This window comes from Oculina patagonica, chromosome 6, assembly GCF_052425735.1.
Source record: "Oculina patagonica isolate OP01 chromosome 6, crgOcupat, whole genome shotgun sequence".
Lineage (NCBI taxonomy): Eukaryota > Metazoa > Cnidaria > Anthozoa > Scleractinia > Oculinidae > Oculina > Oculina patagonica.
Genome location: NC_135763.1, coordinates 13,671,821 through 13,690,992, shown reverse-complemented (window position 1 = coordinate 13,690,992; position 19,172 = coordinate 13,671,821). Strand labels below are relative to the sequence as shown.

The 19,172-nt window shown below is 39.7% G+C and overlaps 1 protein-coding gene across 1 annotated transcript; it reads right to left on the bottom strand.

Moving 5' to 3' along the window:
* Positions 1-831: 831 nt before the first annotated feature.
* Positions 832-17,953, bottom strand: LOC144657346 (uncharacterized). Its single transcript, XM_078517687.1, has 13 exons — positions 17,865-17,953; positions 14,484-14,550; positions 11,341-11,515; positions 9,561-9,777; positions 8,693-8,794; positions 7,304-7,509; positions 5,975-6,134; positions 4,785-5,113; positions 4,448-4,622; positions 4,070-4,151; positions 3,036-3,082; positions 2,566-2,823; positions 832-1,781 (listed from the first exon to the last, which is right to left on the bottom strand). Exons 1-13 carry the CDS (start codon positions 17,920-17,922, stop codon positions 1,699-1,701), a joined length of 1,959 nt encoding a protein of 652 aa, XP_078373813.1. The 5' UTR covers positions 17,923-17,953; the 3' UTR covers positions 832-1,698.
* Between the last annotated feature and the right edge of the window lie 1,219 nt (positions 17,954-19,172).

The following is a 19,172-nucleotide window of genomic DNA, read 5'->3' as shown; positions in this document are numbered from 1 at the left end:
CAATCACCCACTGCTGTTAAAAAAGGGGATAAAGAAGACCTCCATGAAGTAATGAGAGGTCTGCAACCCACGTCAACGTTGGTGTTGGAAGAAAGGCAGCGGTTGTTGCATGGGTTTATTTACCCATTTATTTTATCAATAACGTAGTACTTAAAGGTTTAACACCCCAATCGTGGCATCTAACTTAATTGTCGTGTAACTTAGGCGACGGGAAAGGAACTACAGCAAAATGTTGTTTTTGCATTTAAGCACCTTCCATCATCAATATATTGCTCACTAACCAATTTCTGTTGTTTCAATATTCATGCTGCCATATCTCTGCCTCAAGGGAGATTTGCGAGCCAATTGTTTGCACGCCAGAAAGGGTTTGGCCATTGTGTGTAAGTGTCAAAGTCACTGCTCTTTTAGATCGGCCTATATTCGCATCTCAAAATCTGAATATTGAAACAGTCGGGGTGCACTCCGAATACAGCTTCAATGCACGCTACTGTGTAGCTTATTAAGCAATTCTCATTGTTTCAATTTCCTTTAGGTTATATCTCTGTGAAAAGGGGGACTTGCCAAGAAATATTTTGCTCGCTAGAAGTGTTTGACCACGTGTCTATTGTGGGTAAGTGTCAAAGTCACACCTATTTTTGATCGGCTAATATTCGCGCGGAAGAAAATTGAATGTGGAAACAATAGAGGTCCTCGTCCCAAACAGCTTCCACGCTATACAAAAAGTAATTGCGGTGATCAGTTAGTGGTGCATGGTGGTGATGGTTTTTGTTATGTTGCCCAATGACACTATTCAACTACAACTATAAGAGAATAACGAAGTAAGTTTGCTATTTTGTTTCATTTTATTGTGCAGCTCATTTAGCAGTCACATGACCACAAGTCACGATATTATTTATTAACCCTCAATAACAATAATTAAAAGTCCCGTAGACATGCTGTGATAAAATTACAACCAAGCCTCGTTACGTGAAATTGCGGAAGCCTTGTTACAGTTTCAGGTGTATAATAAGTTAAGTACTTACAGCTCACCTGGTTTACATCTGATTACCCATGCAATTAATTTTATTCTTATGAAAAGAAAGTCGTTTAGTTAGTGATGTGCAGGAAATGACCTCGTTAGATTCATAAGCTACAAGTTATTTATAGAGCGCAGAGTAATCACATTAGAGTAAAAAAGACACTTTACAGCATTAAAAGAAATCCATATTCAGATCTTATCCTTTAAAATGCACACAGTAATTCAGTCCTTCCTTAATTCCATACGGTCGTTTCGTTAATAGTTTCTACTTTTTTCGGACAACATTTTTTTTCAATTAGGTTTAAAGAGTTGACAAATACTGTAGCTGTAGTAACTGCATTCAGCTTGTTACAAGCAGCGTGGGACAAAGAAACATGTCATGAGTCCCCAACAGAAGTAGAAACCATTACCTTCCGCGCATTGGTCTGTACTATATACCAGTAATTGATTGATTGATTGATTGATTGATTGATTGATTGATTGATTGATTGATTGATTGATTGATTGATTGATTGATTGATTACAAATTACCAGAGTTATTTGACTTCCTGATACATAACAAAGATAAACTATGGATCCTTGCTCAAAGAAGATTACATGCGTCGAAAAGTGAATCTCTCAAAGGTTTTATATGTTTGTACAATGATGAGTGACACTTGCGTTGTTTGCATCATTTGGAATTACTGCCCGCAACATTTCCATGAACCCACCAGGCTCCACGCATTGCTTCCAGCGGTCATCACGTGAATTCCAGACCCGGAGACTACGAAATTAAAATAAAAACAATATCAATTAATGTCTCTTCTAATATTCATTCTCTTCGTTATATGTAGAGACCTGTAATGCTTGTTGAACAAATGCAGGAGTTGCTTTGGGTTTCATATCGTTTTGTTTAGAGAATTTTACCATGTGGTATTTTGAATGCATCAGAAAATTTTAAGACAGTATCCCGGTAAACTAGAAACCCAAAGATTTTTGAAACGCAAATTTCCATCCAAAAACAAGCTCCCCTTCATATATAAGCCCTCTCAATAAGCCCACCTGAAGGAGACATTAAGCAAATAAAAGCCCAGGACTTATGTTTGGAATTTTAAAGGGACTATGTCACGGATTTTAACAGAATAAACAGATTTCTGAACAGCCCAAATTTATATTTGTGTCGTAGGAATCCTAAAAATAATGGTCCCTTTTTATTAACAATTTGTATTTAGAGCACTAAAACTGCTTAAAAGTGCGTTTGGCTGCGAATGGCTCGGATGGAAATGGATTGCAATTTGAAAACGTTTTCAAATTGCAATCCATTTCCATCCATTTTCCGCGCGCCTTCAAAGAATTGATATTTATTGCCGAAGTTGATTTCTATCCTCAAATAAAGGTTATATCTTCCGTTAAATGCTCAAAGACAATGTTCTCATGGGTAAAGTTTCTACCACTTATTTCAGAACAGTTGAGATCAAAAAAATGCGAAATCCCCATGACATAGTTCTTTTAACGGTACCGTTGCTTTTATTGCAAAGATCTGCAAAGTAACTCCTTATTACACTCACCTCCCCAAGTGGTCCCAGTGGAATTCGCGACCGCTGTTAGGTTAGCCGTGGGCAGCCCGGACACAAGGTTTTCGGGAAGAGCGGTGGCCTGAATCAATTTTGTATCCTTTTGTACCACGTTCAAATAACCATCCGTGATTTGTCGCCAAGTTTCACCCGAATCACGGCTGCGATGGTAGTTCATTTGCCGATCCAAACCGTAAATTTCCTTCAGAGTTGGGTTAGAGGCTGCCACACTGATTATTAAAGATTTTATGGCTAAAATAGGGAAATGAATGAAATTAAACTTGTGACGATTTTTACGCCCATAATTATTTACAAGTATCAAAAACGTAGCCCCGTATGGCATGCAAAAGACAACAGCTACACATAGAGTTCTACACGCATTGCTTGCTCATGACGCATTCTCACAATTCTAATACTCGTTGATTTGCAAGAAGCGAACACAAAGATAAACTTAAGAAGCATACCAGTCCATTCCACGCCATCTGCAGTTGAAAAGCAGCTACTTTCGATTCTATGAGAATAAGAAATAATCAAATTAAGTTCAGTCACGATGGCTTATCCCCTTTTAAGGCTTTTTAAGTATCGATTATTTTTAATTATTTACGAGGGTCTGAAGGAGGGATCTAAAATCCCATTTCCTAGCCCAAAGTTTGCCCAACTCCCATTTTCCAGCTTATTGTTCTCCCGATGTTCCAAATCCCAGTCCCAGATCTATTGTTTATTTTTTTGTGATTCCCAGTCCCAGTGGCCTAAATTCCTTTTTCCAGTGAAAACTTGCCCAAATCCAAGTTTCCATTTTACCCCTTCAGGCCCCTCTCTTACCTTACATTTCTTTTAAATTAAAGTTATAGTTTTTCGACCAATCAGATGCAAAATCCAAGCCAATCGTGATGTAGCTGTCAAGCGTTTTCCTGCTCTTGATACCAACCGCATGTTTTGTTGTGTCATCTTCCTTGTTGTTGTGATTGGCCAGTTGTAATACTTTGTGTTTGGTTGCACAACGGTCACAAGCTAGAAAGCCCGGGCACTACTCAACTCTACTCCGCCCCGAGGTCCAAACTCTTACACTTTTATATACAATTTTTAGCACAAAAGATTACCCTTTAATATACCTTCGATAAAACATGGTACCTCAATTCATATTTTCTAAACTTATCACTTAAACAACCCCATTAAAATTAGCTGGATCGACTGTTCGGTAGATCTGGTTCGAGTTATTTTGAAAAACTCTTTTAAACGCCCAAAGGTGGATTTCCACTGACGGGTACTTTTTTAACGTACGTTTCACGCACGTAAACGCACGTAGAAAATTACGCGTCTGTGGAAACCCAATAAAAGGCAGTTTTCACTACCCTTTATTATACTCCAACGCGTGAAATCCCGACCTTTTGATATACCCCTGCCTAACTTGAGAAAGGGACTCCTTTCGGGTAGAGCCTCCCCTCATAGTCTGCTATAGGACAGGGCAAGGATCGTGTAGGGGAATCATGATACTCACGTTTCAGCGGTGTACATGCACGCGTAAAACCAGTCAGTAACAGGATCCAAAAGGAAAGAACGTCTGGCGTACTCAGGAACACCTGAAGGACAAAATAACACAGGTACACAGGATCAACCTACATTCCTAAAACTGCTCGTACAGTTGTCCCTCACCGCTCATGAACAATCCAAAAGATGCAGATCCAATTTAAGAACACACCGCAATGACCCCGCCAGGGCTCGAGCCCAGACCGCAACGATCCGGAGTCCAGTGCGCTAAACATTAGGTCACTGTTTAACACTCCAACTCGATATACAAGTTTTTATCAAGATGGCCACCTTAGCATACACTTTGTCTATGCCTAGAAATGTAACAAATGAGAAAACGTTAACATACCACCATAAGGAGGAAATTCCTCAGCAAAGCATCCATAAATTTCTGCTCTCATTACTTTAAAGTTGCTGTCTTTATCGCTTGGGATGATTCGTACATAGCGCGCCACAAATGGCTCAGCAAGTTTGGCGAGGACCGGGTACAGCGATTCTTGTTTGCTTTTCGGTCCTCTGATAGCCTAAAGAAATTATCACAACATAGTCCAGTAAGGGCCCTATTTCTCACTCTGTAATCCAACGATAGTGTTTCGTGACAGAGAGAGCGCCAACCCCCCCCCCCCGGGGGAGGGGGATACTAGAATTAAGATTCAAAATGTGCTAGTGATTTTTAAATCACTTACCTTAACTTGTCCATTTTCTTGATAATCCACCCAAGTCAAGCCGCTCTTGCTGTAGGCAAGGCTGTACGTTGCAACATAATACATGCTAAATATACCATAGCCTCCCATTGTGGACAGCCTGGTGACTTTGCGCAGTGTGCCAAAGTCGATCTGTAGATAATCAGGTGGATTTTGACCGAGACGGGAATACCAACCGTACGGAAACATTGGCACAACCGAGTTGAGCCGGATGTATTGAGGTTTGGATTGATCCCAAACAGGAAGGCTGTGTGTCAAGGCTTCGTCGGTGATTTCTCCGGATTCAAGGCCAAGAGGAGATATGCAGTTGGCTGAAAAAGAGAGAAAACATAGCCCATGATGAAAAGGAGCATTTTGAGTCGATTTACCCAGTACACGGCCTACGACAAAAATTGTTTCATGTAATCAAACTTACAACTTATTTGCGCACGACACGAAAACTGACGTATAGCATTTTGAACATGTCTTTGAACATTTTGAACATGTCTCAGACAATGTAAAATGATGAAAGTTACATACAATTTGTTTAATGGCGGGAGCAGCGCGCGCAACTCGCAAGTGACAAAGTTGTACCATGTAACTCACTCACGAATTACTCTCTTCGATTTGCTTTTTGGAAACATTGTACAAAAGTAAACTGCCTTTCTATTATTTTTCACAGTAGAAATCTTTTTCTATTTGTGTCTACAGTTTTGGTTTAACTTTAAAAGAGGTGAAAGTTGAGATCATTTAGTGTTTTTTAACTTACAGGCCAGCTGTAAATGTAATTTTTGTCTAGGGATTTTAGCATTTTTTAATATTTATAGTTGTGCGCGTTTTGTGTGCGTATTCTATCGATCTTGTTTTTGGCCTGCCCCGCAAATGTGGAAGAAAGAAACATGCATGACCAATATTTCCCCAACACGTATCTCGCACTAGTTCAGTGGCATCTCTATCATACATGCTTAAGAATTATTTGTTCTGTAAACTACCTCCTTAATTAAGTGTGTAAAATGTAAAATGACTCTTTTCTAACCTTATCTTAAATTAATAAATGGTGGCCACCCAACTAGTTTAGCTTTTTAGTTATTTTGGGCGACCAGCAACTGTATGTATTTTTAATTTATTTATTGTTTAAGAAGTAACTAGTAATTTTACAGTTCAAATAAACCTTGTTGTTGTTGTTGTCATACCTGGTGAGCCGAGTATGTCACAGCCATACAACTCGAACCGCAGGCACACCAACTGTTCAGACTTCCACGGGTGCAGACGAATGCTGTTAGCCTCGATTGAATGACGGAGACGATGGACGATCATTTCAGTGTCGTCCACAGACTGCGGGCCCTTGAACATCTTCGTATAAGGAAAACAAGGAGTCTTGTTAGGAATACCCTAGCAGAGCTCCGCACCCAAAATTCTACATCTCTGATTTTGAGTCTTTTCATTACAGGCACAGAAGGTTTTTATAGAGCGAAATGAAATCAGCCTTCAGAACATATTTTTACTATTACAAGGCAATATTCATAACCGTGATTAGTGTATTACCAGGAGCCCAGGTATTACCTAACCTGTGAAGTAGATTATAGAATAATATATAGACTCAATAACTGTACCCAAATTCGCCTGATATACCACCAAAGCGTACCATACAATGAATAAACTCCTTCAATTTGTCCCCGCTGAGATCATTCTCATCTCCTGAGCCCGCCTTTTTTTGGTCAGCACTAAGAACACGGACTCTGGCTAAAAGATTGAAAGTCCTCGATTCACTCCCTTTTTCCCTCGCAACTTATTCCAGTTTTCCTAGCGTGAAGCGAAAAGGAGTATTGCCACTCCCCCTGTATGGAATGCCAGTTCATCGCAGGTTGCTTCTCCGGTGCCTTTTTTTAATCCTGGTGATAAGATTCACTGCTAAAGTAAAGTGAGCTCCCCCCCCCCAAAAAAAAACACAACACAACCCAGCCAGGACTCGGGCCAGGACCGCTCGATCCGGGGTCCAATTAAACCACCATGCCACCCAGAACACATTGAATCTATATGAAGAGACTTTTCGGCCCTTTAGGCCCAGAAAAACATTATTAGGGGCCTTACGAATCCACGACGGCGATAACTTGCGATAAGCCTTCTTTTTTTTTAAAAAAATAACGCCCAATCGCAGGTAACGATGGCGACTGCAACGAGAACGTCGCCAAACAAAAGGTTTAATGAGCAGTATAATAGCTTAGCACGTCCGTTATCCATATTGGTACATTTCTTTGTCGTCCTCTGTAAAACAACCACGTGACATGACCAAATTCTGCGTAGTGTGGATAACGGACCACGACGGCGAATTTTCTATGTTTCTAGTTTGAACTTAATAATGCACCAACATATTCAGCTAGAGATTTGTTCTGACACAAATGAACGCACTAAATAAATCAGGAAAGTTGCGAGATTGTTAAGTAAAACATAAATTCATTTTCAAATCGACTTTGTCGTCAGCGTCACCGTCGTGGTTTTGTAAGGCCCATATTACCACTCACCTTGACGTGACCATTTTCCAGGTAATCAATCCAAGTGACGTCATCATCACTGTACTGCAGGTAATACTCTCTGACCCAGTGATCCTTACTTCTACGTCGCATGGTACCCACTCGCGTCACGCAAGTTTTCACCAAGAAATCCACTTGAATGTATTGATTCTTTTTCTCCTCCTCTGTGTCAGCCCTTGCGCACCAAGCGTCTTCGGCTGTGAAGTAAACAGCAGGAAAAGGAAAATCAACACTATAACATCTTGAGAAATTTTACGGTGAGAATAGCCAAGGAGGGTACTTGTCTTTAGGTAAGGAATAATTAACAACTGTTCACCGAGGTGGAGGTGGCCAGTGGTGGATATTTACCGAGCATACACACCAATGGCAACTGACACTGAGGTGAAGATTTTTTGTAGTTTATACTAAAACAGCAAGATAAAATAACCCAAAAGGATTATTTTCAACTCAGTTATTCCTGGCAACGATTACAATTTTCGCGCGCGAGTTGCTCGCAGGTAAATGGAGCAAAGGGTATCCGGAGTTTGAGAAACCAATCAGAGCGTGCCAACAACGCTATCCACTGTTTTAGTACATACTGAACTAAACATACTATACTTTGATGGAAATTAGCCATTTCGCTCCCAAATTGACGTAGAGAGAAGCCGATGTTGATCTTTTCTTCCCTTTTGTACCCTTTTTTTTTATCATTTTAACAATTGGTGTGATGTCCCTATGGACTAGATGTACATGAGCCGTGCACACGCAAGGGTTCATTTTCCGAACCCGGGTTTAGTCTGAAATAACGTGTACCTAAATAACGGGATTTAGAATAGTGGTGTGTTTATGGGACACGGTTATATTGGTGTGATGTACCTGAGGGTGATGATCTTAAAACGTACAAGGGAGAAACAATAGTAACATAACTCATAACTCAAAACTCGTGTCGGGAGGGAATAAGAGAAGCCTTGAGCCAAGGTTCCCATACTGCCTGAGGCTGTCCCGGTTTCAAAAGCATTAAGCGGCTAGCTAGGAATAGTTCTACTACCCACTGGATGTGATGCTAGTCCTTTGCGGTGTATTCCCCCCCCCCCCCCCTCCCCTCCAGCATTATTTCGTCGGTTCCCAGTTATACACCTGGGTGCAGAGAGGTACTATGAGAGTTAAGTGTCTTGCAAAGAATACAACACTGCGACCCCGCGCAGGGCTCGATCCCGGACAGGACCGTTCAATCCAGCGCGCCTCCCACAGGGTGGGAATAGGAAGAGGAAAATATGGCCCCGAAGTATCTGCGGTTAAGACGCGCGATCATCAGTTCCCACTGGTGCTTTTTTTTCGTTTCACACACGACGGATTTATGCTCTCGTAGTCTACGAGTAGTTTACACATTAACGTACTTACTCTCTCGCGCTCGCGAAGGCTGAGCCTCATCATAACTTGAAGAAGCTGAGATTTGATAATCGTTGATCTTTCCACTTTTCATTCCCAAAGGCTCAGAACAACCTGACGTTTAAAGTAAATTAAAGTGATCTAGAGAAGGCAGTGACAAAGGGAGACTGGAAACGAAATATTGAACCCATTACATACATGAACGTTTGGCGATGTTTTATTTGATAGTATAGGTTTTATATGAGCCCCAATTGTGTTTTTATAAACCCCAAATCTACTGATCATGACTCTGACTCCGAAATAGTGTCCCAAAGTTTATAAAAAATTTGATTAGCATACTTTTAGCCAATCAGAATGTCCAGATTATTGCGTTTATGTTATTAAAAAGGATTCTAAATTATGTAAATCACGTTTTTAAATTTGAACAATATTTGAAGAGCATTTGATTGCTAAAACAGAATCAAATTTGCAATCGACAACATGCTTGGCGCTGATCCTCGTGTATCCCATTCTCGTCTCCACAGCCGCTTGTCCCTCTTAGCCGGCGGAGCCTGTGCACGAGAAACATGTGGCTCTGTGGGAACATTATTTGATGGACTAGATTTTAACAAAAGAAACTGCTAATCAAATTAACTGCTTTAAAATTCCTTTGTCATACAACAATTTGAAACAGTTGATTTTATTGGCTAGATTTGAAACTCTCTATGTTAAAATCTAGCCAAACAAATCATGTGTCCCAAAACCACTTTTTTTCGTGCACAGTTTCCACCGGCTAAGAGAGACGAGTGACTCTGGAGACGAGAATGCAGGTATCCTTTCTAGATATGGCGTGATCATTTGACCTTAGTCACGCAAGCTGTCACGCATTAAATGCTCTTACCTGGTAGTTCGATGCCGAAAGAAACTTTACCAAGTGGGTGAGTGTACAACGTTCCTTTGCTGAGGACCACCCTGTCAGAGTCCTCTGTGTAGTCATCATAGTAGAGAAGTTGAACAGGAGTGACTATGTCATAATGCTTGGGCTTTAAGCTCTTGTCTGGATCAAACTGAACTTTGAAGGAGATCGTACTCTCGGCACCCCAGACAACCTCATCAAGCTTATCAAATGAAACAGAATTAGCAGAATTATTCCGTCTTGTTATCCCGGAGTGGGTGCTCTCCCAAAACGCCTATACGGGTATGTGTCGCCCAACCGGGTCGTGATTTTGGCTCCCGATCTAGAACGGGGGGTCCATTTTGGAAACAATTTCTAAAACGGGGTATGGCATTTCGAACGTACGAAAGTTTCAAGTTATTAGCAGTCAAAAGGGGGTGTTAGAAAATTGACCTTTTCCTACAACGAGGTATCATTTTGAATGCAAATTCTTTCCAAAACGCGGTGCTACTTTGGAGACCGGCGACACATAGCCACCCAAAATATACCTGAGTGCGTCGTGTGTAATCCTTTAGGGTTGGGTTGAATTGCGCCCGAGTGATTCCCATATAAATGAGATGGATGATCGTGGGACGTTTTGAAAAATTCCTTTTAAAAGGTAGTCAGAAATCGTTATGTGGTTGTGGCTCGATGTCATTTTCACCACGAAAAGGTACAAATTCTAAAACAATTAATAATGATACCTGTCTAATTTTGTTTGGCTTAATACACTAGAAGGTACCGGGATTATTCTAACGATGGTCATTTTAAATTAAAAATTACTAATTGTAAATTGACAGCTCTTTTAACTCTTTCTTTAACCTCTGTAACCTTCTTCATGCTTATATGGGCGTCTGCAGGAAAGGGTTAGGTTGGAGTGGAGTGAATTTGCATCATTTAAACGTGTAAAAACATTAACTTTAGTCTGAGTAAAAATCCAGATGAAAACCCAGCTTACCACCCTAAAAGCGAACCAAAAATTCAAGAATTACGAGTTAATCTATGCCAGAAATTAACGTCTAGTCGAACTTCCACGTTCAAAAAAGTAAATTATAATTCGACAATCATTTGCAAACTTTAAAATTTGGGCGTACCTAAGATAAACTTAAACTCTACCTTCAAGCCTAGTTCAATGACCCTACCGGGACTAAAACCAGAATCGTTTAAACCGGAGTAGCCCGCTAACCATTAGGCCATCACGCCTCCCCAATTTTGTATCTTAATGAACTACCTTATTATAGGAAATTAACGCGTCATGAAATTAACGCGAATTTCAAACATTCGCGTTAATTTAAGTCGCGTTAATTTTTGTTAACGTTAATTTCCACACCGTTAATTAAGTGGAGCGTTAATTTCCATGACGTTAATTTCCATTATTTTGGCCCCAATTTCTCGTTACAGTCCAGACGTTCGTGACTCCAAGGAAAAAGCATTATTTCATCTGCAACTATAATTGATACTGCGAAGAACGCTCAAAGTGGGAAAAGTACCACGAACATTGCTTTCGTTAAAGATTATACGCCTACAAGTGTTGAAATAAACTTGTTCCTGTTGTGTACGTCGCGTTAATTTCCTTCATTTTGAAATGTCGCCCCCTCTTTCGCGTTAATTTCCTTTATTGGAAAGTAATTTTTCCTTCAATTCGCGTTAATTTAAGTCGCGTTAATTTCAAATACCTTAATTAACACAAGCGTTAATTTCCTATAATAGGGTAACATAATTTTTACTTGATAGTGTTCTACATTACCTTGAAAGTTATGCTGTCATCCTTTTGCACTACTCGCGGGGGAGGACCACGGGGATATGAGACTAAATTACTGAACTTGATGAAGGGCGCTAACATCCAAATCACGCGAACACCCTTAGCGGGAGCAAGAGAATCATCTGCGTGTTTAAGGGTGGTGATGTACCCAAAATGGTCACTATAGTGACAAAAACAAATGATAATAATGTTACTCAGTCAAGAGGGGCACCTGGTTACTGATAACCTCTTGGGGTGCCGTTCGGAAAATATTTCGTACGCGCGTCTTTTTCGGTGAAACCATGGATAACTATATATCTTTGGAAAGGTTATGAAATGTAGAATCCAAATATGTAAAAATATTGGGAATTTATCGCTTTGATCAGCGCGCGCGAGCCGTCAAACTTGAAATTATCGATGTTCGCTTCGCCGAATTACCCGCATCCACGTTCTCTCTTACATCAAAACAAACTGCACTACATCACTCAGCACACGATAGGCTATCAAAGTGTGTCGGGCATTTTGGATCTTTCTATTGGTTTCTGAGAAAATAGGCTCTGAAGTTGGCCAATAGGAAATTTTTCGTTTCGCGTCACGTAAAGAGGTGTCACAGGAAAAATATTTCGAATATTCTAAATGCCCGACACACTTTTGTGCATCAATATTTCACGATCATTTCGGCCAAATTTCGTAAAAATCCGACAAATCTACATACCCTATTAATTCATTTGAAGAGAGGTCATTCATGAAAAAATAAACCTCGAGTTTTCGGGCCGAAAAGATTTTACTAGTTTTCACACCTTGTCAACGCAGGTGTGAATGCGGCCCATGCCGCCGACCAATAAAAATTGCACATACAGCCCCCTGATGTCGCTTGTTACAAAACAGTCTCGAATTCGTGGGAAAAGTTATTCGCTACTCAATCTGCAGCCATCATATGTATTTGTTATCCATGGTCATAATGCCAATAACGAAATCGGGCGCGCGGAATTCGAAAGCAACGAGGCAACGAGGTAAAGGCCGTTCCAAAAATACCACGAACCCTTGTCGCTGGCAGCGAGCTGAGATTTCTTCGCTTCATTGATTGAACTTGTTGACCTTTGTTCGCTTTCCTTTAACCCAGGGCGAACTCTCACGTTTCCGCTTTTATGATCGTTTCATGATCGTTTCTCCTTGCGTTGACCACGAATAAAACACAAACTCTTCGTGAACAAATTACGTAATTCGAGCATCCCTGGATGTATTCCCGCGTGAAACTCACCAGAGGTCCGAAGCGTTGACATGTTATAACACCTTTGGGGATTAACGTTTTAGTCACGCAAAACACAAAATTTGCAATAACTCTGCTAGAAAAATTCGTACTGAAATAATTTTTTTAAAAAATGAAAACCAGAAGAGTTGGCTATCTCATGGCAGCTTTTAACAATTTTGCAAAATTCCGCCCCAAAAAGGTTATCAGTGAAAATATTCTCTCTCCGGCCTCCTCAAAGGCACTCTGGGAGATGACCGCTGACGTACGAAATGAGTGCAGGCGCTTAAAACGCTCGCTCCACTCATTTCGTGCCTCAGCGGTCATCTCAGGGAGAGCCTCTGCAGAGGAGAGAAAAAAATATACACGACAGCCACCATGTTAGTTTTTCCATGTGACACTAGTACAATCGATGCAAATTGGACCCATGATTTCTTAAAGGAAAGCTAGCTATAATTGGCAAGTTTCAACTTGTTTAATAATTTAGGCTGTCGCGTAACTATTCCACACTAACCACAATAATGAAATCTGCATTTGATAATTTGGCCTTAAAATGCGATTTCGCAAGGATACTCGACCTTTGAGAGGAGCCTATTTTCCGAGCATTATCCCGTTATTAACGTTTGCCCCCTGGCACACCGTTTCTGGCAATGTTTCAAATCATCATGTTGGCCAGTAAACCGAAAAAAAACCAAGATGGATACGACAGAGGAAGATCAGTTTAGACGTCTTAAGAAAAACCAATTTAAGACCCCTTGAAGCCGTATTACTAAGAGGGTCTGAATAGGGTTTAGTGTTTAGCGTTATTTGCCATAATTGTTAGTGTTAGCTGTTACATTGGCCAATTTTTTAATGTTTACTGTGTTCGGAGAAAATACTGTTAAGTGTTTGAAGGATTTTTCATAAAACATTTTAGCCTTGTAAATTCTTATCAGTTCTTCAAAAATAAGATAAAATCACTCATAAACTTAAAGAAATTTTCGGATTTCTCCTCGGAAATCTTCGGTAGTCTCCGGACATCTTCTCATTCTTCTGTAGTCTTTGGAAATCTTCGGAAATCTTCAGGAATTTTCGGAAGTCTTCAGAAATCTTCCGAACTGATTGGAAATCGTCGAAAAATGACCGAAAACTTCTTCATATACTAAACAAAATAATATTGGCCTTTTTGGAGCCGTTTTTGTTTCTTTTTGGAGAAAATTTACTGTTACAGTCAATTTTTTTACTGTTAGTGTTAAAATGCCTAAACTTTTACTATTTCATGTTAAAGAGCCAAAAAAATTAAGTGTTTAGTGTTATCGAGGTACCCCCATTCAGACCCTCTACTAACTATAGAACCGGGCAAAAGTTTTCTTCAACTATGTTGTACAATTTAAAATTATGGGCTGAGAGTCGCGAGGGTTGGTACTTCTGCCTGTCAAACGAGAGAAAATTCTCATGACCCCATAACTGAATCAGTCGGGGGAATAAGTGCCGGTTTTGGTAAATGTTCGTTGAAGCACTCGAAGAATTTCCGAATTATTTCATCCATTAAAAAGTAGCGCGTGCGTTCACGAGTACTTCGAAAGCAATCGCGCGTACAAATACGTCTTCTGGGACGAAATCCGTGGGCTGAGTCACTTCTCGGAGCAGTGATGTCGCCATCAACTGGCACTTGTTCCCCCCACTGAAATGTTTGACCAGGATTAAATTTGATGAAAGCGCATGAGAAGCGGCTGTCAATCGAGAGCGCGAGTTTTTAAACCCAGCTCTCCTCAAACTTTCGCGTCGAATCTTCCTTTGTCCAATCCCTGAAGACTCCCTTCCCCGCCCTATATAGGGTTGAACCTATACGAGACGTGGGATCGGAGGGAGATTCGGGGACTAAACTACTTCCCTTTAAGTGGAACAAATGATTTCTTACCCATGCCTCAACACATCCGTCACGTTCACAAACGACGTAATCATCTCGAGTTTAGGAATCTGGCCGACTAAAACAAATGAAAATAGGATGAATAGATTTTGCCTTTTTTGTTAAGACAGTAGTAAGTTATAGTAATGCTGTATATTTTTAAGAGTGGTGCGGCTTATCTTGCGCAAGCCAAATACAAATTAATTAATGACAAGTAAAAATGTACAGCTATACTTCGTACTAAAAAGTCTAATTAGAGATGTATTATCCAACAGTTTCTAAACCCTAAAATCCGTTTTTTGACCTGGAATGGGATCCGGAAGGCGGCACAAGACCGCTCCCGCTGGAGAGAGACTGTAGAGGCCTTATGCGTCCAATGGCGCGAAAAGGATCGATGATGATGATGAAAATCCGTCTTTCCACCGTTTTAAAAAGCTTCAGCGGGATCAGGTGAATAAGAGAAGTACAAATACCATGAGACATTTGTACGTAGACATTCTTATTCTTAGGCCATTTTAACTTCAATAAAAATAAAAAACACACTGCGGTGACAAACATGACAAGACAACGCATGTCGGAAAAAACTTTGAATTACGAACTTAACGTTCCGTATGTTACAACATACATCTTCAGAAGTGACCGTTAAAAAGATTACAATAAAATTTTAACGTGAAATAAAGACTGGTACCTAAGCTAAAAATAATGACAATGTTGTTAATTAACAACAAACAGACTTTAAAACCTACAGAAAAAAAACAAATATTATGGCTAGTAGAGAAAAAGTTTCTCACTGTCTTGTCATGTTTGTCACCGCAGTGTGTTTATTCCTCGCGAAGCGAGGCCGAAGGCCGAGCGTAGCGGGGTGTATAATTTTGTCCCTCAAAGGGCTCAGGCGGGATGAAATCTCGTGTGGAGTTTACGGTCATATATATTTATTTATTTATTTATTTATTTGTGAGCTTGGTGTGTGGCGGAAATGACGTCACACGGCCGCCGCGCGCTGGTGGCCTAATGGTAAGGCGTCGAACTTGAAATCAGATCTTCGGGACTGAGGGCGGGGGTTCAAATCCGGCTAGGGTTTTTTTTTGTTTTTTTGTTTTTTTCTTATTTATTTTTTGTGGGTTCGAATCCTGAGCCTTTCATTTTTATTGTTTTTCTTTTCGGATTAAAAAAACACTGATTTCCACATAACACTCCCTCAACGCCTATTTAGGCTATAAACTGCTGATGTTGAAAACTGTTCATTGTTGTATGAAAATTTGCCATTTCGTTCTGAACCCATTGTTGCTGATGTAAAGGCTGATCGGGATTTCTCCATCCATTGGAAAGATAATCATCTCTGTTTAGTTCCTGTTGCTGTTGCTGTAATTGTTGTTGTTGTCTACGCGTGGCACTATTTTCTCGAGCAGACTGTTATCGAATATTTCTCTCCTCCTCCGATTCTAATTGTAAGCGCGCTGCATCACTTTCCCTTCTTAATTGTAATCTATCCTGTAGCTGCTCAGTTGATTCTACTAAAAGTCTGTCTGTATAATTTTGTCTCAGTAATTGTAATCTCTGTATTCTTGTGTCTTCAGCTTCTGTTTGTATTCTATCCGCGGCATTTTGTCGAAGTCTCTGTAATCGTGCAGTTCGTTGTTGTGCAGTTTCTGTTTGTATTCTGTCCGCGGTATTTTGTCGAAGTCTCTGTAATCGTGCAGTTCGTTGTTGTTCAGTTTCTGTTTGTATTCTGTCCGCGGTATTTTGTCGAAGTATCTGTATTAAATCGTGCATTTCGTTGTTGTTCAGTTTCTGTTTGTATTCTGTCCGCGGTATTTTGTCGAAGTATCTGTATTAAATCGTGCAGTTCGTTGTTGTTCAGTTTCTGTTTGTATTCTGTCTGCTGTATTTTGTCGAGGTGTCTGTAATCGTGCAGTTCGTTGTTGTTCAGTTTCTGTTTGTATTCTGTCCGCGGTATTTTGTCGAAGTATCTGTATTAAATCGTGCAGTTCGTTGTTGTTCAGTTTCTGTTTGTATTCTGTCTGCTGTATTTTGTCCGTTACTAGGCAACAATAACCCAGAGCTTCGCGAGGCCCTGCGAGTCACGTATTACTAGTTATTTTAATATTTGTACGTGTTTTGTGGACGTTGTTGAATATTTGTACTCCACTAATACAAGCGGAGTTGGATAATAAAGATATCTTATTCGATGGTTTAACATATAATATGCGCGGAGTTTGCGAGTTGTGTAGTATTTTTCAGGGCCCCATAAGGGCGAGGAAAAATACGAGCAATAAACAAAATGTCCGCTCGTGTAATATGTTAAAACATCGAATGAGGGATTTATTATTCCACTATTTTTTCCACTAAGTTTGGGTTCATATTCCGTAAGTTTGTCCGAGCATATTTTTACCCTGTTCCACAGAGTAATAACGTAGCATGTTTTGCGCGTTCTTTTGCCCTAATATGGTAAAATGGCGCAATAGTGGAATAATAAGAATGATGATTTTACTTCACAGTCCTATCGCATGTAGTCTTTGAACGCCGATTAGAGACTCTACAATAAACTGCATTAAAATAATTTAGCTCTGAATAAATTATTTAGTACATATATTTCTAGAACATCCTTGTTTGTGGCGATTTGTGGATTTTCTGTTTATTCGGGAAGTTTACATTTTAGAAAACAAGAGATTAAATTGACATGTTTAGCAAATTGATATTTCTCGAAAAAGGAGTTTTGTATCTGAAAATAAAATGTATCAAACAGATCCTAAGGGCAAATCATTTGCTGGAATATTGAAAAACTTATTGAAAACTAGGAATTTCATTGCTGTAATTGAAATAATTTGCTGATAAAGCTACGCGAGAAACGATACTGTGAACAAATACGTGTACCAAATGATATCAGGTCATTATCACATTATTTTAATTCGCCCAAGTCGCTGGTAACTTTTTCAAAGTGTGAAATCTATCAAGCTACCCAGAGTAAGTTAGGTTATAAGGCCAATGTACTATAAAAGTGCTCCGAGATCTTTTAAAAAAGCAACGGCGAACTGTTTACGCAAAGAAAAGTTCGGGCTTAATTCCTATCGTTCACGTTTTTGCTCCATCAGCAAGCGATGAGGGTTGAAGCTTCTTTATTGATTTTTTTTATAAAAATGTCATTTCAAACGCTTTTCTTAAAATCGGCTTTATGCATGAATCAGTTTCTGTCTGTAGTTTCAGTAATTTTTGATAAAAGATCTATATTACTCCAAAGTAAGATGCAAGTAATTCAATTCCTGTTAAGTGATATATTATTCATTCCAAAACCCTTAACTATGTTTGCAGGCGCCGAGTTTCTTGATATGATGATTAAAACAAGTAACTTACTCACTAACTACAATTTTTTTCACGCTAAACCTGAATTCTTACTTGCTAGAGAAAATATGGCGCAAAACGCCACTTGAAGCAGCAAACTCCCAGGTGCCATCTTGTATGTAAAACTTATCCTTGGAGAAAACTTTTGGGAATGAGCTAAATTACTTTGAAACTTTGAAAAGATGAGGCTGTTAAATATTAATATCGTACACAAGATATTGTGAAGACGAAACTAGAAAACTGAAAAGCAAAGTAACCGCAAGAAATTGGATAGGTCAGATTTGCCGAATAGCTGCAATTAGCGATATTTAATGAGGTCTCAAACATGTTCGTACAGTTTGCTTCGCCGGTGCACTGATTCAATTGGATGAGATCAAATTGAGGATCTCTAATTATTTAACTGAACCAGTCACCGCTTTTTATTTAGCAATAACATGACGATCTTAAAAAATTGCGGTTTCTTTTCCTGTGCCAATATCATCGATCGTGCTTGCGGTCATAAAACTGTAAATCAAGTTAGAAAAACATCTTTTATACCTATTTATCCGCAAGTTTTTGATTAATCCCACATTAAATGCGCTCATTATTGCTATTTTTTTTTTTTGAAATGCTATAGCGCGGATATTTTCTTTGATAATGTCGCAGCAAAGAAATTTGCAGACATCTATTGCGAACTGTTTAGACCAAATAAACTGTTTACCACTCGGCTAAATTCATAACGCAAGATTGCTGAAGTAAACAATTATTTTCTTGATAAGAAAGAAATTTAAAGATGGTCTGTTATAAGGGGTCGTTCAGTCCGCAGTCCGCTGTACTTTGTTCATCCTATAGACCGCAAATTTCTTTTCTTTTGTCCTGAAGACCGAGACCGCCATAAATGTCTTAATCGTAGACCGCCAAAGAGTGTACCAGCAGACCGTCACTCAAAATCAGCTTTATCCGCCAGACCGCCAGAGTATAATTAGCCATGTTCAAAACGAGCAGGGGACTGGGTACGAATATTCAATATCGATTGCACTGAAAAACTGGGCCCGTCATCTGAAAGAGCATCCAAAAATTAGTAACTCAACCAAATTTGAGAGTTATTGGTTTAAACGCATAGGTATGGTTCACTTTTAGAAATTGCTAAAATAAGAGAGCTTAGTATGGATTGGAGGGACAGCTGTCCATCCAGCCATACTAAGCTCTCTTATTTTAACGATTTTTAAAAGAGTTCCATGCCTTTGCGTTTAAACCAATAACTGTCAAATTTGGTTGAGTTACTAATTTTTGGATGCTCTTTCAGATGGCGGGCCCAGTTTTTCAGTGCAATCGATATTGAATATTCGTACCCAGTCTCCTGCTCGTTTTGAACATGGCTAA